Below are 22,928 nucleotides of genomic sequence, written 5' to 3'. Positions count from 1 at the left end.
AAGGCTACCTGAAGAATCTGTATTAAAAATCTCATATCATTAAAAAAAACCCCATACTTCTTGGAATAAACCCCAAGTGTATTAATGGAAAGATGTAACTCTAACATAAATTTACTATTATACCCCTAAGTCTTGTCTAGAACTAACATCCTACCTTCCTCTTTATATCCTGCTGAAAGAGGAACAAATTATTTCCACCAATAGCCTCTATACTATGAGAACAGAAGCTTGTCAATTTGTAATAAGTGGGCATGTACCACGTTATACTTTCTGACAACAGAAACAGAAGTTCTATCCTCACCCATTCCTTGGACATATAAGAACCCACTGAAAGGAACTGTGTAATTCTTTTGGAAAATATTAAACTATTACATGTACAGTTATGCATGAATCATGATTTTCTTAAGTGTAAGTTAACAGGCAGAGGAAAGTGCTGTGGGAAAAGGCAGGCTAGTTTGTTCAAATTTACGGCATTGCCACACAACCTGCTGATCAGTTCAGCAAAGCAGAATCAACAGCTGCTGTGGGAATGAGATTATTTCAAACAAGCAGAGGGAGCATATTTATGCCCAGGTTCGGAGCCTGAATATTGCTCTCTGAGTAGTGCTCAGATAGCTCTGATGTATTTTGGCAGAGGAGAAATGCAAATTGGGTGAAATCCAAGGAGGACCAAGCGTTTGAGGCTCCCGATGATTCTAGGACTGTCACATTTAGCAAAAATCCACTGACCTTCATTTGCAATTTATGACAGTAATACCACGAGTAGAGATGGAAACCAGGCAACTGTCTCATCATGGAGAAAGACAGTCTGTGCATGATAAATTAGACCCAAAATACAGGGGGAGAATCGTTAAGCGGGTTTCAGCATGGTTGGCAGGAAGCAGTTCTGTTGAGCAGAGGTAATCCCTGGAATGTCCCACATATGTGTATTAAAAATAAGGTTGCCAGATTTAACAAGTAAAAAAACAGGACACAGTTAAATTTGAATTTCAGATACAATGGAAAATTTATTGTAAAAGTGGGCCAAATATTGCATATTCTCATGCTAAAAAATATTCATTGGTTACCTGAACTTTATATTTAACTGCAAGTCGTGTACTTTATCTGGCAGCCCTCACTAGAAATGAATCTTCACCGAGAGGCTTGGATAAACTGGATTGAACCTTCCTGTCTCTAGGGTTCACCTCAGTATATTAAAGTCTCTCAGTCAATATTCGTTTTGGTTTTCTATTGCTGCCGTCCCAAATGACCGCAAATTTAGGGGCTTAACAGCCACACACATTTGTTATCTAAGCGTTCTGTAGGTTAGAAGTCCAACGTGGGTCCCACTGGGCTAAAATCAAGGTATCGCCTGGGCTGCGTTCCTTCTGGAAACTCTGGCAGAAAATCCACCTCCTTCCATTTTCCGTTTCTAGAGTCCCCCGTGCTCCTTGGCTTGAGGCTCCCTTTCTCTGCCTCCTGGACGGAGCGTGACGGGCCACGTCCTTTTCGCATCGGGTGGGTCTGACCGTCTTCCACACGCCCATTTCCCTTGCACTCTCTTCTCCTGACCCGCCTACCACAGTCTTTAAGGCATATCTGCGTTGACTGAGACAGTAATTTTAAAGCTGCCTTATCTCGAGTGGCCTGACATTCTACTCTTGTTTGTTTGTTTGTTTGTTTTGGTGCCCAAAAGCACATCTTTATTTTTTTTAACTTTTTATTTTATATTGGAGTACAGTTGATGAACAGTGTTGTGTTAGTTTCAGGTGTGTAACAAAGTGATTCAGTTATACATACACATGTATCTTCTCTTTTTCAAATTCTTTTCCCATTTAGGTTGTTACATAACGCTGAGCAGAGTTCCCTGTGCTCTACAGTCGGTCCTTGTTGGTTACCCATGTTAAATACAGTGGTGTGTACATGTCAATCCCAAACTCCCTAACTATCCCTTCCCCACCCTTCCCCCTGGTAACTGTAAGTTCATTCTCTAAGTCTGTGAGTCTGTTTCTGTTCTGTAAATAAGTTTACTTGCATCATTTTTTTTCTGGATTCTGCAGAAGTCAGTCAGACATTCTATGCTTTTAATTGGCTAGTTAGATTCATTTTCTATAGGATGCAAAGAAAGCAGACTGTGCTTGTCGGAGAGATCAGACGTTCTACTCGAGCGTGTTTAGAAGAAAGCAGTGCAACACAGTACAAAAATGTCAGTGGGGAAAAGCTCCAACTGCCAACACCGAACGACTTCGTTTATTCTCTAAACATCATTTTCTTAACCATGTACTGTGGAATCCTTGCATTGCATAATTTCATGAGGATGGGCATATAAAATGTAAGCAACAGTTTTACAGATATGAACCTTTTATGAAGAAAGAATTAGAACAAGGTGACAGTGGGGACAAAAATCCTAATTTTCTATTATTACTTATCACGAAACTTTGTTTCTTGATAGACACACACACATACACACACTCTCTTGGGTCAGATACGAGTTTACAAGTTTGAATGGGAAATTACTTGGAGAACTTCCATTCTTAGGACTCTATTATATTAATATGATTTACCAGCTAAGGCCACTCTGTATATGCCAGGATGTACTCCATCAGTGCCTGGAAAGATCTGCTTCTGCTTGATAAAATCATTTTTATCGTTTTCTTTTGTAGACAGTGGGGGAAAAAGAAGTTCCCTTTTATTCCCACGGTCTTTAATGCAATCGATGTAAATATCAGGCAATTCAGTTTTCAGCTGGGTTCTCTTTAGGTTGGTGAGTTTAGGTTCTTGAGACATTTTAAAAATGATTCATTCCTTTATTACATTTTCTTTTTATGCTACAAGTTCAGTGATAAGTTTCTGTGGTGTATAATCTTCATTTAATTTCAGCTTTTATTGATTATAATTACTGTAATTATTGAACACTTTCTAGGAGCCACATTACGCTCTAAGCTCTATACATATTCTTCATGCAAAACTCATCGTAGTAGGTACTGTTCACATCTCATTGAAGAGGAAACTGAGACTTTTATACCACTTGATTTTATAACTACTTGATTCCAGACTGTTAGTCAGGATTTGAAACCAGCTCTACCTAAAGCCTAAACACCTTTCTCTTAATAGCTGTATAATCATGCCTCCAAAATACATGATTGTGCTTTATTTATACAGTCATGATTTGCTGGTTTGCTCTTATTGTCTTGTATTACAGTGGTAATTATTACATTTTATTGTCTCCTGCTGGGTTGCCAACTGAAGGTTTGAGAAATATTCTTGTTTGGCTTTGAAGCTCTTCCCTCATATACCGGGTCCATGCATGATGAACACATAGCTTGTAAGCCCTCTGAGGTCAGGGACTGTGATTTGTTCAAGTGTTTTATATTCTGACAGCACCTACCATTGATTGCCAATAAAGATACGCTCATTAATGAGGCAGCGATTAAAGGCCTTTATGTTAACTACATGTGTGATAAGAGTGTACCACCACACTGGACTTCCTTATCTCTGTAGAGTGAGGCGTAAGTCAAAGCTCTGATGAGGCAGAAGAGCGGCCCATCAGAGATGCCCGTGTCCCTGTCTCTGGAAACGGTGAATATGTTAGGTTTCATGGAAAGAGGAATTAAGGTTGCAGATGAAATTAAGGGTACTAACCAGATGACCTTAAAATAGATTATCCTGATGGGTCCAGTGTGATGACAAGGGTCCTTTTAAGTGGGAAATGGGATATGGAGGCAGAAGAGAGCCGGAGGGAGATGAAACTATGGACAGAGTTCAGATGATGCAGCGTGAGAAGGCGTGCGGGGCATCTAGAAGCCAGACAGAGCGAGGAGCCTCCAGAAGGGATGCAGCCTTGGCGACAACCTTGAGTTTAGCCTGGCCAGACTCATTTTGGACTTCAACAGGACTCTATGACAATACACTTTGCTGTTGTAAGCTACGGGGTCGGTGGTAACTCGGTACAGGACCACCACGAAACTAACACAGCTCTTAACTGATAGTACTCAGAAACCTCAAATTCTAAGCGCACTTACGTCTTATGACTTCGGAATTTGGTAACTGAGCTGCAAATGCCTGTCATACGTTCTAAATGGAGCCCAGTGGGAACATGTACTTGAATGAATGCAAATTTACTGTAGCGCTAAGTAAATCACTTGGAACAGGGGCCTCTTTTGTTGATGAGCGTGATGTTCCATCTTTATTTGGAAAGAAGTGTGCATTCTGAGTTCTGCGTGCCATAAACTTTTGTAACGAAACCACTTCACTGACTTGCACCTCTAGCAACAAGAGCTGGCAGAACAAGTACAGTAGTTTTGTCTGTTTGGGGAATTGAAGAGCCCTGAAGGACACCCCCCCACCACCTTGCCAAACAAAACTGTGGCAGGATGCACAGTTAAATTTGAATTTCAGATAAACAATGAATAATTTTTTTAGTATAACTGTGTCCTAAATATTGCATGGGGCATACGTATGCATGGGACATTCTTATACTAAAAGATTGCTTATTGTTTATCTAATATCCAGCCTACCTGGGGCATCCTGTATTTGTATCTGCTGGATCTGACAGTCCCTACCCCTTCCCCGCTCCCAAAGGCCACCCTGGACTCCAGAACCCAGGATGCCGCTTTGGGTTACTGGCACGTGTAACATTCAAGCAGAGAAGCATCAGTGGGAGGCAACTACTCAGTCCCCTCAGAACATGAACTTGGACTAGTAAAATGATTGGACGTCTAATTCTGCAGGCCTGGAGGCCACATGATCCCAGGCCTTCAGGTTTTTCTGAGAGTAACTGCGAGAAACTTTGGGAAAGAACAGCAGGGTCTGGGGTGGGGTCCAGGTGGGTGAGGAGTGGTGGGGGAGGGTTTCTAAGGGTGAGACTGAGGACTTCGGCACAAGAAGGGGTACAGATGACAGCCAGAGAGGAAGGGCTTGACTTGCTTCACAATGAAGCTCCTTTCCGGCCCTGACAAGAATGTCATCTGTTCTCCCTTAGGCAGTTTTCCCATTTAAGCTGGAAATTAAAAGGCATTTCCCCTGGTAGCACTTGAGTGTTTCAAGCATTGGTGATTTTGATTGCCACTTGATCCCTGCCCAGTCTTTGAAAATTATTTCTCTCCATTCTAATTACTGTAAACAAAATCCACTTTGTGTCATTGCTCTGGACATAGGGATGAGTTCATGTAACTTTTCTACCCTGAAGGAAAGTGGAATCTGAATTGTCTACTTTGCTGTGAAAAATTCCAGTTTGCCCATTTCCAAGCTGAGCCATTTAATCCCATTAGTTAAAGTACTAAATCCTGCATCCTTATGCTGAAGAACTTTGGAAAGCACGTTGAAGCATTTCATTTTTAGTTTCACAGTCTCCCCACCCGCCTACCACCTCCGCCCGAAAACTGCAGACTGCTCAGTTAACCCTAAATTCCTCAGACTCCATAGAGTAAACACACTAATCTGTGGGATCTGTGACTCCTTCAAAACTTACATTTGGGGCTTCCCTGGTGGCACAGTGGTTGAGAGTCCGCCTGCCGATGCAGGGGACGCGGGTTCGTGCCCTGGTCCAGGAAGATCCCACATGCCGCGGAGCGGCTGGGCCCGTGAGCCATGGCCGCTGAGCCTGCGCGTCCAGAGCCTGTGCTCCGCAACGGGAGAGGCCACAACAGTGAGAGGCCCGCATACCGCAAAACAACAACAACAACAAACTTACATTTGTTTTTTAAAAAAAATCAATCAATTGAAATGAAAGTTCCTTAAAGGATATTTTGGGCATTGAGTGACAGGCCTTGGAACAGTAAAAGACATCCTGGCATGCTAAAACAAAAACAAAAACAAAAACAAAAACGTAAGATGTGACTTTCTGTTTCCTCTTTCTCAGAGGTCATAGTTTATTTGTTAAATGATCACAATGTTTGGGAAAACAAACCATCAAACATGGTTGTTCCTTAAAAACTTCAGGGTTTCAAGTGAAATATTGGGACTGATGCAATTTAATTTTACTTTATCTCACCAGACATTTTATTAGCAATGGGGTGGTGGTCTTCAGGCAAATACTTTAAGAGAAAGAGCTCATTGAATCTCCAGGATACTTGAGGTACATACTGAATGCCACATGAAGCCTGTGGGGACGTGAAGGGACTGAGAGCTGGTCTGTGGTTTCCTCTTTGAGCTACGACTGCTGTCTGTCTCTGAACTGTCTCCAGGTTGGGAAACTGATGCTGAAAACTCAGCCTCTGTGCACTGGTGCCAGATCGAGTCTCAGAGACAGAGTTTTGGGTGAAGTAGAAAAGAATAGCTTTATTGCTTTGCCAGGCAGGCAAAGAGGGACACAGTGGGCTCTGGCCCTGAAAAACTGTGTGTCCCAACCCAGGAGGATCTGGTGAGTTTTATAGCCGTGGTTCAAGGGCGGGGTTGCTGATAAGATTAGGGTGTGTGCAGGGCCTGCACTCCTTTAATCTGGCCTCAGGTGATATCTCGATGAGCTTCTCTGGTTCCTTTAGTCTGGCCTCAGGCGGTCTTCTCTGGAATGAAGGATGCTGACATCTTCCACCGGGGGGTTTTAGTTCTGTAAGGAGCTCAAAGATACCTCCAGGTATATCCCTTTGGGCAGAGCAGGGCCCTGCCCCAGGCTGCACTGGCGTCTCCTGGATGCGCCCCCCTCGTCTCTGCATCCCCTCCCTTCCCTGAGTAGCAGCTGTCTGCAAGGTTTCTGTGCTCACAAGCCCCACACGCTCCTGCGTGGTTTCAGCACCACTGGTATTTCCCTCTACTATTGAGTCAGGGTAGCCGTCTTTAGAAAACTGGCTCCATTTGAATCCTAGCACCGCCACTTAGTAGCCCTGCAACCGTGGTGGAGATGCTTACTCTGTGCCTCCGTTTTCTCATCTGTGAAATGAGGGTGTGAAAGGAAAATCAAGATAGAGCCGGTGTGGCTGAGAGAGCTCTCTGAGCTGGAGCTGGAGGCCATGGAGAACGTGTGACTTACGCATGTGTTGGCCCAGATGGGATCTGACCTCCGACTACATGCTGTCTTAACACAGAACCAATCTGCCCAAAGTCCCAGAGCCTCAAGATGCTCATCAGACCTCCACCCTAACAGGACTCATGTCAGCCTCACCCCTTAAGGACAGATACTCCCTCTCTTGTGTCAGACTCAATCATAATTCTTACCCAGCAATGTTAACAATCTTGTGCTCTTGCCTTTGTGAGCCCCTGCCTCTTCCTCTTCCCCAGAGCACTCTGTTTTACCTGAATCTGTCTCCCAAATTGCACTTCCTAAGACCCCAAATAAACTCGTTGTTCTTTGCAGCCTTGATACTAATTATTACTATTTTTTGTTAAATTTATTTTTTTTAATTTTATTGAAGTATAGTTGATTTACAGTGTTGTGTTAATTACTGCTGTACAGCAAAGTGATTCAGTTATACATACGTATACATTCTTCTTTTTATATTCTTTTCCTTTATGGTTTATCACAGGATATTGAATGTAGTTCTCTGTGCTATACAGTAGGACCTTGTTGTTTATCCATCCTATATATATGAGTTTGCGTCTGCTAATCCCAACCTCCCACTCCATCCCTCGCCCACCCCACCCCTTGGCAACCACCAGTCTGTTCTCTGTGTCTGTTTCTGTTTTGTAGACAGGTTCATTTGTGTCATATTTTAGATTCCATGTATAAGGGATACCTTATGGTATTTATCTCTCTCTGATTATTGTTCTACAAGGGTAGTATCTACCACATATAGTCTTTTGAAGGACAAAGCAAAAAGTTAAAATCATGTAAAGCACTTGGAACAGTGCCTTCCATGCAGTAAGTTTTCCAGAAGGAAAACCTGTAATTACTCATGCTACCATTTGTTCATTATGTTTTTCCCCCTAACCTGTTTGCTCCACCAGTGATTTGAGGGGGTTTTCAATAAGTTCACAGATGTGCTGGACTAAGAAACAGTTCAAATAGAATAAGGGTGAGGGGATCCTTTTTAAAGTCAGGGGGTCCCAGGAGGACTTCATGTGATTTAAATTGGAAGCATTTCTCAGAAGACTAAAATTGGATCTAGGTAAGCATGAGAAAAATTACATGATTCTCATTGATTCCTCAACTTCTTCTATCTACAAAATACAATAAATATTTTTTTGGAACTTCCTACTTCCTCTTTTTTTAATTTTTATTGCAGTGTAGTTGATTTACAATGTTGTGTTAGTTGCAGGTGTACAGCAAAGTGAATCAGTTCTTCATATACATATATCCACTCTTTTTTCAGATTCTTTTCCCATATAGGCCATTACAGAGTATTGAATAGAGTTCCCTGTGCTCTACAGCAGGTCCTTACTAGTTATCTTACTATCCTAGTAGTATGTCTATGTCAATCCCAATCTCCCAATTTATCTCTCCCACCACCCGGAGGGGGGGTTTCATTCTTCCTATAAGAAAATGATGGTCTTTAGTAGTTCTCCTAAATAATGATTTGGAATATAAAAGTGCTTTAATCTAGGCTGAGAAATTCATGAGGGGATGGGGCAAATGTAAGCCTTTCTGTTTCTTTAGTATTTTGAGTAAATGTGATGGGCTTATATGTGTTTATGACAGAATGGCACAGCTGTTTTAGGTGGAGTTAGCAATGACAATTTTCCTCTTCTTTTGTTGTTTTGAATCTTAGCCAAAGAACTGCGGCTTAGAAATGGCTTTTTTTGGCTGCTTCGCATGTGGGCGTTGTGCTAATGATTTCTATTAGCTGAATCATGAAGATGTGGGAGGCGCCTGGGCCTGTCGGTTTACCACATATAAATATATTAGATTACATGCGCATCACTTAAACTACCCATTTTCAATTTATTTTCGTTATTTTACTTTAGGTGGTCAATTTTGAATCACGTTAAATGTTAGGTTTCTAGAAAAAGGGAACCAGAATCAATCATCTTAATGAGTTTTATTTTAAAATCTCTCACTTCCATTAGTATGCAAGCTAAGCCTGTATTTTCAATTTTATTATGTATTTCCAGTTCTTTTACCTAATGCTCTGCTAGAAAAGCTGCAGCTTCTTAGCTGTCTTGGAAACTGAAAATTGTCAAAAATGGAAAAAGGCTTTTAACCACAAGATGGCATAGTTTGCCTTTTCTTGAGTGGAGTAGTGATGCCTGACTTGAGGTCTGTCGAGGCACATAGGGTTAGGAGGCGGAGTCCGCCTGGCTGAGCCCCGCTACTTTATTCCTTCAGTCTCATTGCCTCCTATTCTGTATCAGGTACAGTTTCCCACGGTGTATGCCAGTTCTCGGTTTATTGGGCGTATGAGTGTAAAATAATACAGTATCTCCTGCAGCAAACTGTGTCATATTTAAAAGTTTTTAAAAATTTTTTAGGTTTTTAAAAATTTAATAAACTGACAAAGTGTTCATTAAATAGAACTTAAAAGGAACGTATCAGTTTGAATTATTCAAATCTAATAGGAACTTCAGTAACCAAATTGATTCTTTAATGAATTGTTTTATTTTGAGTGCATTAGACTTGTAAGGGAAAGAGAGATGGTAATAAACTAGATAGAAATGAAGGATTTATTTCAAAATGCCATTCTAGAGATCTGTATAAAAACCAATTTTTCTTTTCAACCTTTGACATTTATCTCTAGTCCTCCTAGAACAGACAGCATTACAGTTATAGAACTCTTCAGTTACAAAGGATATCTTAACAATTATGGGTAATCAGAGTTTTATCAAAACATTTATCCTCATAAGGAAAAAAAATCCAGAACGTTCTAGATAATTTATTATTAAAATATCAACATCTGATAGTTTTGTTATCTCAGGAAATTTCAGTGTAACCGAATTAAACCAAACTTGACTTAATCTAAAGCTAAACAAGGTTGGGCATTCAGTTAAAATGCCGAGTCAGCTTGTTAGTATCCTCAATTAACAAAGAAAATAGAACATTGATATCTAAGTAGATTCTATTTATAAAGTTATATATAAATTATAATATCCCGGCAAACATTTTTTACTCCTACATTTGCCAAGTGTTGGCTTTATTAAATATGTCCAAACCATCTATTCCCAAATGGTGTTTCACGCAAACGTAGTGTTATGGGTTAAGTAGCATCTCTCCAAAGTTCATATGCTGAAGTCCTAACCTCCAGTACTTCAGAACGTGGCTTTATTTGGAAATAGGGTCATTGCAGATGTAATCAGTTGAGAAGAGAGCATACTGGAGTAGGGTAGACCCCCATTCTGGTATGATTGGCATACTTGTACATGGGGGAAATTTGGACACAGACACACACACAGGGATAACGCCGCGTGAACAGGAAGACAGAGACCGGGGTGCTGCTTCTGCAAGCCAAGGAATGGCAAAGATGGCCAGCAAACCAGCGGAAGCAGGGAGAGAGGCCCAGAACAGATTCTCCCTCACGCCCCGGACGGAAGCAACCCTGCTGACACCCTGATCTCAGACCTCTATTCTCCAGAACCGTGAGACAATAAATGTCTGTTGTTTAGGCCACCCAGCTTGTGATATTCGGTTACTGCAGCCCTAGCAAACGAATACAACTAGTAACTAGGTGTTAATAGGTGTTTCACGGAGGAATTTGTAAAAAAAATTCTAGAGTCACTGCCTTTTTCCTGAAACATCTTTCTTGGTTTCTCACCCTCTCTGGGTTTCCTTTTCCCCAGTCACCAGTTGCTGAATCCTCTCTCTTCCTTACCCTTAAACAGGGTGGTGTCCCAGGATTCATTCCGCAGGCTTCTGGTGTGTCTATCCTTGCCCTCTAAGTAAACTCACTCAGTGCCATATCTTTGAATACCTGCTCCCTCCCGAATATATATCTCAGTGCTGACGTCACCCCAGTTCCAAACTTGTGTGTATATTGACCCACCTCATCTTTCCACTTGCCTGTCACTGGGTGTCTCAAGCTTAACTCACCTGACATGGAGTTCTGACCCGCAAACCAGTTTCAGTTTCGGTCCCCTCCATCCCGCCGCTGGATTGCTCAGGCCAACACACTTGAGAGGCATCCTCGAGGCCTCCCTTTCTCTTACAATTTACTTCCAGTTCATTGGAAGATTTCATTCCTCCAGCTTCAAAGTATATTATAAATTGAAACCACAAATTGGTGGTGTTTGAAATTTCTCAGGGGACAACAAACTGTTTCAAACCTAAGAGTTAAAAATGGATTTTACATTTTTTAGTGTTGTGTCAAACAAACAAGCAAACAAAAACAAGATTCAGGATTCATGACAGAGGGTGTATGTGACTGACAAAGCCTAAAATATTTGTCATCTGACCTTTTACAGAAAAAAATATTTCCAAGCCCAACACCTACTGAGCATTCAATAATCACTTATAATAATAATTATTATATTTATTATATATTTTATATACATTAAAATATATCAGAAGCTTTGAGAAATCCTGAATTAATTCAATTCCAAGCTTTTAATAGGCTGATTTTTATTGTGGATTTTGGTACCACGAGGTTCTCAAATGTATTAATCTATGTTTCGTGGCATGCTTATTAACTTCTCCTAGAACAGTAATATTTCTAGAAGAAACTTAGAAAATGCTGTTTAAAGTGTGAATCAGGAATGTAAGCAATAGACTGCAAGTGATCACCATGAAGATAAGTCGCCATCTTCCAGCAGCTAGCAAGAAACCTATTGGTGAGGGTCAGGCTGGGCCCCTGGGCCGAAGGCTCCCACCGTCCCGCACTCAGCGTTCAGCTGGGAGCATCACTCTGTGCAAAACACATGGTGTCGCTTGTGAAATATTTTCTGCCACTGAGGGCACAATGCTTACAGCGTCAGAGAAAGTACCCTGTCTGTCGAGGCCAAACCTGGTAGGAAGTGACCGTAATACTCAGTCTCCGGTGGTCTGCGTTTCTTCCCAGGCCGGTCACTCGGAAGCCCCCTCTGCTCCCTTGGGCCACATTCCTGCTGTGTTAGCTTCCAGCCTCTCCGCACCAAAGCAGTAACAGCCTTCTCTGCGTCATCGGCGAAGTGCAATAGATAAGTTCTCACGGAGCATCGATCGCAGCAATAAAACCCGAAAATCATGGCCGGTTTCTGCTCATCTCACCCATAGATTCAACAGTCTTCCATAATTCATGAGGTGGTGAGCTGCAACTACAAGCGCCAGCCAGACACAGTGGTGTCCTCAGGAGGCTCACAATCTATGGTGAACGGAAGACATTCTTACAAGTGCCTGAAGTTCAGGTCTGCAGCTGTGCGACCAGGCACCCCTGCGCTCCTCGGCCAGTTCCAAGGGCACCATGAAATATTTTAAAAATTCAAGGGAAAGGCAGATGCTGAACTTTTTTTTTGGACTCTGCCGAAACTACTACCTCTAAGTACTTCTCACCTTCAGCATTAGACCTGCTATGTTCCTCCCAGTGACGTCAGACCTTGCTCAGCTGCGACGTCAAGCGCCACACAGGGAATCGCTGTGGAGCAGAAAGCGAGGGTGGCTGTGTCCCATCTGATTCCAAGATTTGAGAAGTTGTTCAGTGCCCAGTGGGCACATACCTACCATTAGTCAGTAATTGGATTATTTAAAAGTTAGAAAGTATTACTTTTTCTTTCGATTTGTGCGTGTTATTTTTCACATGGTTACTATGTTGTTAGGGCAGAGATAACTTAAGTTATTAAGATCTAATAACCGAAACTATTAGGCATTTCTTTTGGTCCAGGGTGCCTTAGAAATAATTATGAGGCATTAAGAGTTCCATGAATTGAGACACTTCTGAAACTAAGTTGAAATGAGTGAAGACGTCCACAGAGGTATGTTCATGTGTGGAGAACACAAAGGAGGGAGAGATCGATTTGCCTCGTGAGATGGGTTTGGAGGGCATCTGGGGGAAGGCTAAGCAGGGGCATGACAGTTGAACGATCCCTTGAGGCACGTGTGGGATTTTACCAGGTGAAAAGTTAGGGGGTGATAAGAAAAGGCAATTCATGATGTTGTTACTGCCAGTCATTCCAACATTTCACTAAACTGTTCTCTCAGCCTTTAGTGGGCTTTACCAGAGCAACATTTTCTCGCTTGGTTGTTCTCCAGATATGACGCTTCATTTCCGAGTGTGACTCTCTCTTTCCAAAGTCACCATCCCCCCTTATTTCAGAGGTCTCACAGCTCCACACACCAACACTAAGACAGGCAGGTGTCTCCCCTGCCTGAAAGACACCCCCAGCCAAACGATTTCTCAGTCTCTTCTCCGGTGCCCACAAAACCCCCCTCTTCCTGGTGGCTTGATCACGGGTAGGGCTGAGGAGAAAACGATGTCATAAAACTGATTCACAGCAAAAGAGGAGTTATTTAAAGGCACCCTCCTATCCTCCAAGGCTAGTCAAATTCGGAAACAGGACTCATGTCAACACAACTGAGTTTCTAATCTGTGGTATTGCATTCTCCGTGGAGAAAACCCTGCTGAGAGGAGGGGTTTGTTTTTGTCGGATGGAGGGCTGAAGCTACCCCAGAGATTGTATCCTTGTAGCCAACACAGGACCCTTTTCTTTTGTACCTTCCCTCGCCAGCCTAGGAATAAAACGTCTCCAGAGGATTCACCGGAGAGCTGACAGCGTTTGGCTTGTGATTCTTTTAACTCTTAAACTTTTCCTCATCGTGTGACGACACATTTATCCAGTGTAAGTTTAGTTGTGGAAAACCGTGTCCTAAATTGCGATTCTCAGTGCCTGTTCTGAGAGAGCTCTTTATACTCGCAAGAAGAACAAAGTGATGGCATTAGGGATGGAAAAGCTAGTCTAGGATGAATCTAGAAAGTGGCTAGAGCTCCTTACCCAGTGTTCTCACGATGCTCTCTCCCTCTTTCCTCATCACTCCCAAGAACCCAGGATGGCCGAGCTTTGCTCTCATGATAAGTGCAGATACTGCCGTAAGGGATTTCTATATGCAAATTCATTTAATCCTCATAATAATGAATGAAGTGAGTATGGTTTTCCTCATTTTCCGGAACTGGCAGGCCATGGAGTTGAGATCTGCACACAAGCTGCCTGGCCTGAAGGCCATGTGCTTCATCACTGTGTCACCCTGCGCCGGTCCAGAGCTCTGAAGCTATGCTGTGCTGTATAAGTCACTAGTCACATGCGGCTATTTAAATTAAAATTAATTAAAATAAAATAAAGCATCATTTTCTCAGGCACACTAGCCACATTTCAGATCTTCGGATTTAAATTGACTGTCTTTCTTTAATACTCCTTCCAACGCGTGTTAAATAATAGCTTAAAATATAGAACATATTAGTGAAGGATAATGACCTATTATGTTACCTCTTCCAGAAAACATATTTGAATTATGATAAAAATTTTAACATCTTACCCATAAAATAACTAACAGGGATTGCTTCCTACTCTGGTTGTGCACCTGGCTAGGCCTGTAAGTGGGATCAAGTTGTGATGTTACGTTATTGCTCATTTGAGCAATCTGACATTTCAAATGATGGCCCATGTCTAGGTCTCACCTAGACAAGGACATATGCCTTCAGGTTAGTGCCTTTGAATTGAAAGAGAAGAGACGCCTTGAAGTATTATTAATGTTCCAGCTAATATCTTGTTGAGAAAGCACACTCGCTTCAATTATGGCTTACTTCACTGCAGTTATATTTTTCTATGGTTAATAACTTCGAATTGTATTTTCTAAGTGTTTCTAGGTGTGAAACCAACAGTTCTTATGTGCATTCGGTGAGTATATGTCTAGCAACATTTTAAGTAATAATAAATAAAAAGCCTAAAGGAAACCTTTAAAATCTTTATACAATCTCTAGGTCAGAAAGAATAGAGATCTGAGGCTTTGGGAGAAGTTGTTTCTCAGAGATGCTAGCCATCCATCACACCATTAATAAAATAACAATTCTAACGCCCTTTGTCATCTAAAAAAAGTCTTTCCCTTGATATTGTTACTTATTTTAATCTATTATGTCATTAGAAAGGATTGTCTAATGCTAATGAAATGTCAGTATTTAAGCTTCATTATCAATCCTGATGAAAATCTCCTTTAATATTTTTCCTAACATGCTTTTTTAATTTCAGTTTTCATAGGAGGTCACGAGACATATTAATTAAAGAAATGAAGCTTTAAATATCAGAAAACAATGGTATTTATCATAGAAACTGTAAAATTTTAACAGTTTGCTGTGGTTTCTTCTGAAATACCAAGAAATAGTTGTTTATCCATATATTCTTTCAATATGAAATCCATTTAGTTCCATTTTATTTATTTTAAACTGATAATCTATGCATCGTATAATAACAGGCCTATCTAAGTACAATGATTTATTTCCTTAAGGTATTTTAGCAACAAGAGAACAGTAATAATATTAGCGGTAAGCTTTTCTGGGTTTCGCCATGTGTATACCAAGCGCTTTGTGTACATGATCTCATTTCATCCTTATAACAAGCCCAGTAGTTAGACTTATTTCACTCATTTATTGGAGAAGAATTTTAAGGAAAATGAAGGTAAATAAATAGTTCAAAGTCACATGACTGGTAAGCAAAGCAACTACCGTTTCATCAAGAACTGCACACGTCAACACTGTGTGTTCTGTGAGACCGTGTGATGCACGGAACACGCAGATGTGAATAAAGGCGGATTTTGTACTCAAGAAACTTATGGTCTTGTGGACACCTGATAGCCACATAAAAAATAGAAACATAAATCCTAAGACTATTAGAAGGTGAGATAACCCACCTTCTTCTGATGGACCACAGAAGACCAGCTTTGCGGTTGAGGAAACAAAAAGCCTCGAACTTTGTTTGTGGAGTCATTTGGCCTCATTCAAAAGATTTTTTCCATCCTTGTGAAACTCATTTCCTGTAATGTTCTTGCCCTCTTTCTTGCCCTTTCATTTTCTTAGCCATAAAGTACAGATGATCCAGAATTATTATTCTGGTGGAAATGATTCCAGCCAGAAAGTGGAATTATCTCGTGGCGAATTTGGAAAGAACTAGCAGGGCACGCTGAGTCCTCAGCGCTCTGTTGTCTCCCTGTGGGCCTCCTTGCAGGGAGCAGTTCTTGCATTTCATCCCCCCAGGGCCCAGGTGAAGTGGGTGGGGGAGACCAGCCTCAGCCAGTGCTGACAGGACTGGGTTGGCAGCCAGCCTACTGCTGAGGTCACATAGCAGGACCATGTGATGAACAGACCTTGACTCACGCCACCCAAGTAGGTCTCTCTTAATAACAGAAATAATTTTTGGTCAGAGTCAGATGAGGAAAAAGGTTGATATCCCCCTTTAGATAATCAAACACTACCTACTGCTATTTCATACCCTTATGATTTTTTTTTCACATTTTAAAATTTTATCTTTTTCTTTTTTAAGAAAGTCGTATTCTGTTTAAACATCTTTAAGGTGTGAGGTGCCTCTGTTATTTAGTTTAGTCTTGTAGTTCTTAAGAGGTTTGCATGTGCATCAAGAAGAAGTTCCCCAGGGATGAGTATGTGTAGAATTAGGACATTTATTTCCAGTCAAGGGAGAAAAGCAAGTTTAAGAGGAGTCTGTATAATTTATCCTCGGGTTCTGGAGTTCTGAGTCAAACAGGAGTCTGTGAAGTTCATCCATGTGTTCTAGAGTTCGAAGGGCTCAGTTTGCTGTCATCAAGGAGATTTTGATTTGGGAACTGGCGTTGGATAGGGAAGAAGTACCCACCACCTTCTGCAACATTTTTTTTGATCATTACATATACCAATGGTATCATCCGTGCTGGTGCATCCTCCATCTTTGCACACCCCTCGCAGAAGAATGCATTGTTTTTGTCCTGGAATAAGGCCAGTACTTGCTGCACAGAAAGAGATTTAACAGCCTCGTTAATTCACCATCAAATTATTGGTAATGTACGTAAAGCAATAAATTTAGAGAAGAATGGCTTTGAGATAGAATACATGATATTACCTATATGAAAAAATCCCTTAGGCAAAAGAAGTGGCTTTTTGGAGGAGGGGTGCTAAGAGTGTGGGACTATACACACCTTAGAGAGGGCAGGCTGGTTTCTAGAAGCTTTTAGAGAGTTGTCCTTATCAAGGGCAGTACAGGTTGAACCGTGTGGGGTGCTTTGTTGTCACCATGACTGGGGAGATGTCCTTGGCCTTGGTGGGTAAGGCTCAGGGTTGGTAGATTTCCCTCCTAGTGAGCTGTCCTGCTCCAAATGCCAGTAACACCTGCTCTGAGACAGACTACTTCAGCCGAAGCATCCACCCTCTGCCACCTCGCCCGTGCTAACCTCCGCATCCCCATTTACAGCATCCTTATCGCATGGCACCTGTCCTCATTTCATCTCCTCTTGTGGAAAGTCTAGCCATGCTCCAGCTTTCACCTTGCCTAATCCCCCCATTTCAGGACTGTGCAGGAACCGGATTTTCTGTGTTCTTCGATGCCCGGTATATGCAGATGCATGGAGAGATTTTCTCTCAGAGCTGAAAGGTGCTTTTCCTTAACATACCCATATGTTTTCCCGATGCACTGGGCTGCTGAAAAGCACGTAACTGAGGTGTGCTTCAGCACCGTTCCCTCGCACCCCAGCATCCCTCCTCTAGCGTTGCCAGCGCAGCCAAGGATCCTTTTCCCCGTGGGTCATGGTGGCTGATACGTAACAGGACACTTCTGTTTGCGGCCAGCAATGGGGATTAGCTGGCTCCTGAACCATCCTGTTAACTCACCTGTGTCCCGTTTTGTCTTTACTGTCCAATAATGTACTAACCCTGACTGGCTGGCTTCTTTGGTCCCTAACTTCTACCGCGTAACTGAGAGTTTGAGCACTCTGGGGCTCTGAATCTTTGTTTGGGGGGGCGGTACTTAAACCAGGCCCTCATTGTTATCTCACCGTCCCGTAGAAAAATACCCACAGCCATATACACCAGTGCAGCCTCTTGTAACTGAATTTTCAGAACCTGTGCGAGTCTGTGTTCTCCGCCTGCTGCAGGATCTGACTCTCAGGCTAGCCGTCCGTGGGCTCGGGGCCTCGTGCGGCAAGAGAATGGCATGATGGGGAGCTGGTTAGCATCCTGTGGTGCTGCCTCTGCTCTGCCGGCTCTGGAGGCTGGAGCGTCTGTCTTTCAGGGAGAGCGCTGAGGGTCCCGCCGCTCTCGGGGACAGGGCTGAGGGTCTCACTGCTCTCAGGGAGAGAGCCGAGGGTGACCCCACCCCACGCCTGTCTACACAGAGTGCAGGCTCCGTACCCAGCAGTGCAGCAGTCCTCTTACCAGCTGTCGGTCTCTCCCCCGATAACCTCAGCCACGCACTTCGTGTAACATTTCGTGAGACTTTCAGGTTTTCTAACGAAGCTAAAATCAAGGGTTTTTAATATCGGGCAAGGCAGAGTGAGAGGCAGAGTATGTTTCAAGGACGCATCTGGGTATAAACATAGAGGCGTCCCACGCGGTGCATCTCCACATGCCAAAGTAAGGTATCGTGACCTTTCCGTGTGGCTGCAATATATTCTCTTCCGAAAACACCTGGCCATTGAGAGTTTTTCCCTCCTGTGAAAGATTATAGGATCTTTGTTTAATCCATCCTCTTGGCATAACTGATTTGGGAGAAACCAAGGAGGACTGATCTGGAGGAAGGGGTCGGCATGACGCCTCCAAAGGGTTCTTGTCAGACTCGTGGGGAGCCCGACGCTGTTACCAGCCCCAGTAACCTCCTGCTCTTCACTTGTTCTTTCTTTCTTTCTTTTTTTTTAACTGTGGTAAGAACACTAAACGTGAGATCTCCACTCTGACATTTCTAAGTACACAGCATGGTACCATTATCCAGAGGCACAAGTCTGCCCAGCAGATCTCGAGAATTCCTTCATCTTGTAGAAGTGAAACTTTAAGCCCATCAGACGACAACTCCCCATTTCTCCCCTCCCCCAGCCCCTGGAAACTGCTGTTCTGTTCCAGGTTTCTACGAGTTTGACTATTTTTAGATGCCTCAGGTAAGGGCAATCGTGCAGTCTTTATCTTCTTGGACTGGCTTATTTCACTTAGCATCATGTCCTCCAGATTCACCTTCCAGATTAGTCTTGAAGTAGAGTTTGTTGTGCCTCCTTGTCTGCCTGTCCCACATCTATCATCCGGACCCTGGCGGGTTTTGCCTGTGAATTGTGAGTCCTTCATACCATCAGTGATGCACTTTCCTCACCACCTTTGCTGGTTTTGTCTTATACTTTGGTACCCTACTTTAATGGAGTACGAATCATGGTGCCTAGAGGGTAGGAACTTCCTTTGGAATACTGAAGAAGGGACCTCATCCAAAGGACGACAGAGATTTCAGACAGTGCATATTTTCAAGTCTAAACATGATCATGACTTAGAGAATCCACCTAGATAGATCAGACTTACTTACCTTTGGACCACAGAAATGATCAGATTGAAAGGTTAGGAATTTTGATTTCCTAATTTCTCATGATTGTTATTGATAGCGTTTATCTGTTTCCACACAGTTGCTGGTGGTTTCCCAGGCTTCATTCTATGTGTGTACCTCAAAGAGTGATTGTCTCGAGATTAGAAAAGAAGGAAGCTCCTCTAAACTTGAAACTCCTTCTGTGGCAGAACGAGGAAGAGAAACTCTGAAGAAAGAATAGTGGAGGTAGTGAAACAAAAGGAAAGACCTATGGGGCTCGTAGGCCGCCTAGAACCCGTAGATGTTCCTACTTTAGGCATAAAGCGAGACCCAGCCCTGGTGATGGAGATACTCGTGGTCACCACTCCCGGCGCAAAGCTGGTAGCCTTGCCCTCGCTGTTCCCGAAGTGTCCCTGCAGATTGAGCCTTGGTGCCATGCACCTTCCACTGTGGCCTAATTCCATGAGATGCTTGGCACATTTTCTGGTATGAACTAGCGTTCTCCTGCCGCGGCCTTCTTGCAGTTCCTTAAACACACGGTGGTTTCTTCTGCATCAGGGGCATTGCACCGGCTTCTTCCTCTGCCAGGAGTGTTGAGGTCTCCTTGCAAGGCGTTCATCAATGAACACTTATCTTCCCGTTTTCAGCTCAAAAGGCACACGCCTCAATGAACTTTTCCCGGATGTTGCAGATTGATGATGACCGCATGTTTCAGGCACTCAGAATACTCTGTTCCTTTTCATTGTACTTATTAAAATGTATAACTTATAGACGCATTTGTAATCATTTGCCTAATGTCTGTCTTCTCTACTGAGGGAAGACAGTCTTCCTTTCATTTCCCATTGTATCTTGGGTATCTCACGTAGCCCATGGAAAGTGGCAGATGCTCAGTACACAGTTCTTACCATTGAATGCAGTTAAGTATTCTTTGACCGCACGCACATTTTCTGTCTCTTATTCCTTCTAGAACTTCTTGGCTCCAGCCTATTTTTAACTATTTGGCCACCCACTCCTGGATGTACAATTGTATTTATGGGTGTCCAGTCTTGTTATTACCATAGGAACTTCTCTAAACCTTAGGCCTAGATTTCTTGGAGTCCTGTTTTCCTGTCAGTTATTTCTGGCCTTTGCTCTAGGACAACCTTTTTCTTGAATTGTTTTCCACTCTGAGAATGAACCATTGCCATATCACTTTCTCACTATAATGGTGACTTTTGGCTTGATCTTTACTTCCAGAAGTATCCCTCCTTAACCTTGAAAAAAAAAGGCCCATAACATGGTGCATGACTCTGGATGGAGACAGTCATTTATGTTGAGTTGAATTTAGCTTAGGTGGTGGAAAGCAAGCATGAGCAAAAAAAAAAATTCACTCAACAACCATGCACACATAATTATCTTGAACCAAGTGCTTTCAGCAGTCTGATTATCACCATTATATGATTTTAAGAACAAAGATCAGGAAAATCTAAAGACTAGTGTAAGTCATCCCAATAATAATGCCAGAATGTTAAGCCGCTTCAACATGCCTACCACAGACACTGAAGAAAAAGGATTTAGAGGTAAGTGAAGTAACATGTTTCAAAGACATTGTAGCTTCCCAAAGAGGGAACTTGAAAATCTCCTTAGGGTCTTCAATGTCTAATTAGGGGACTTTGAGGTAAACAGCCTGACAGAAATTAGGGTTACCACTTTATGGGCATACCTACACCCTTAGATCGTTGGAAACAATGATGACCCAGATTAAAAATACTTGGTTCCAGCTGCAGTGTTGCCACTATCTATGTGACCTTAGTGAAATCATATTCTTTATGTGGACATGGATTCCCTTATCTGTAAAACTAAAGAATTAACCATTAAATTGCCTTCTAATTTTAAGTCATTAACATCATATACTTTTATATTAGCTGTCGCTACAAGTGTGTCTTCTTCTGACAGAATTGAGAGCCAGGTGAGAAGTACGTGAACTCCTTTAAGAGGGGGCAGCTATACATCAGATAGATCCCAAGATATTCATAGATTAGGCAAAGATCAAACATTTCAACATACATAAATATCTTTGATTGTATTTGAAAGAATCTTATAGATGAATCAAGGAAGAGGGAGAGTTACCCAGACTTAATCTATGTTCAGTGAACACAGATGTTATTTTGAGGGATGTGAACATCCTGACATCAACAGTGGAGAAAACAATCTTAGTTTTTACAAGGATCTGAATGAATCAGCCTGAAAATGGCCATGTTCCCTTTTCCCTGTAAGTCTACACTTTAATATTCCAACTTCTCCATCATGAGCACCAAGGGTGTAACTCAGGTTGTTAAAATGCTCCCTTCCTATTTTGCGTTCTGCTTAAAATTTTGCCATTGACGCGCCGTCCCAAATCCATGCTTTTTCCAAATTCCTCTGCTCCCTATTAATAACTTGATATAATTCTCTTTTGTTGAGCTCTGTATTATGCGCCTAATTTCTACCATTCACAAATGTTCCCTCACCAACAGACTGCATCACTTCCATTCACTAACCAAGTCTGACCCAGTAGCCGCCATTTTCACTCCCCTTTTTGGAGGTGGGGGCCCTTGTAAAAGCTGCTCCATTTGTATGCTGAGCCTGATGTCACATGTCAGAGCTGCTCCACTTCCACATCGGTTTGAGCCCCCTTTTCTAGTCATGGAGCTTTTGGAACTCATTTTCTGTTGGTGGAAATCCTTGTCCCGCTTCACAGTTTTGGCCTCATCAGTTCTAAGGAAGATGATCATGTTGGACTTTCGCATCCCTAAGACTGTGCATTCGGGTCTGAGATGGCCACAGTATAATGACGCATCCGAGTAGGTCTCCTAAGAAATCTGTCTCTACAGTTATTCACCGTCTTACCTTTTGGTATTATAGTCAAAGAGAGGAGGAGAACAGAAAGCAGTAAATGGAGTCTCATGGTTGAATGGCCGGTAGAGAAGTGAATAATCAGGAATAGCGGGATTCAGGGCCTTTTATTTGCTTCTGGAGACTGAGGTTCCTTTTAGTCAGTGAAGCTTAACAAGTAAGAAAATAAAACAGCTTCCGCTGGAATATTTCCAAGCCCTGAACTCCCTAATTTGGTGACAAATTAACCTAACTGCTGCAGACCAGATGGCTAATCCTTTACTTTTTCTGTGGGCTCTCAAGTTTCTCAGAGGTCAGTATCTTTGGCCAGTCATCTTTTAAAGGGTCACTGAGTGTAATAGTCCTTGTTACCAAAGTCCTCTGAATTGCAAGGGAGCTCTTCCGCAGCAAACTCTTTTCCACAAGACGGATAAAATAATTGCCTATGGACCATTTCTGAAAAAAAAGAAGCTATATTTTGAAGGTATTCCTTTAAAAGAGAGGCCGGTATCACATATGTACTATGTTCTTAGTAGCATCTGAAAGGTAAATACACTTAGTTCACATTGAAAACTAAAATTTTCTCACTTGTTATTAATCCTTTGTATAACTGTCCCATGTGACAAGATTGATGAGATCAGGAGAGTCAAATAAAGAGCACAGTATTTCCTCAATAGCTGTGTATTGTCTAAACACTATATGCCGAAAGCTTAAAGAGGGACTTCCCTGGTGGTCCAGTGGTTAAGACTCCGTGCTTCCAATGGAGAGGGTGTGGGTTTAATCCTTGGTCAGGAAAC

At 42.3% G+C, this 22,928-nt stretch overlaps 1 protein-coding gene and 1 long non-coding RNA gene across 2 annotated transcripts in view; one reads left to right on the top strand and one right to left on the bottom strand.

The window, feature by feature from the left end:
- The window catches only part of LOC137216226 (uncharacterized), a 154,648-nt gene that overhangs the window by 6,536 nt on the left and 125,184 nt on the right, over positions 1–22,928 (top strand). The window lies entirely within an intron of this gene.
- LOC137216225 (beta-defensin 130B-like) lies at positions 16,554–22,204 on the bottom strand. The gene is made up of 2 exons (XM_067722144.1): positions 22,147–22,204; positions 16,554–16,735 (listed from the first exon to the last, which is right to left on the bottom strand). Exons 1-2 carry the CDS (start codon positions 22,202–22,204, stop codon positions 16,554–16,556), a joined length of 240 nt encoding a protein of 79 aa, XP_067578245.1.

Source organism: Pseudorca crassidens, chromosome 21 (genome assembly GCF_039906515.1).
Source record: "Pseudorca crassidens isolate mPseCra1 chromosome 21, mPseCra1.hap1, whole genome shotgun sequence".
Taxonomy (NCBI): Eukaryota; Metazoa; Chordata; class Mammalia; order Artiodactyla; family Delphinidae; genus Pseudorca; species Pseudorca crassidens.
The sequence above is the reverse complement of the archived record's forward strand: the minus strand, read 5'-3'. Positions and strand labels throughout refer to the sequence as shown.

Excerpts from the sequence above, each read along its gene's own strand:
- LOC137216225 (XM_067722144.1), bottom strand. The coding sequence starts at position 22,204 with ATGAGACTCCATTTACTGCTTTCTGTTCTCCTCCTCTCTTTGACTATA. Across the intron at positions 16,736-22,146 it reads TTTGACTATAATACCAAAAG|CAAGTACTGGCCTTATTCCA; the intron begins GTAAGACGGTGA and ends CTTTCTGTGCAG.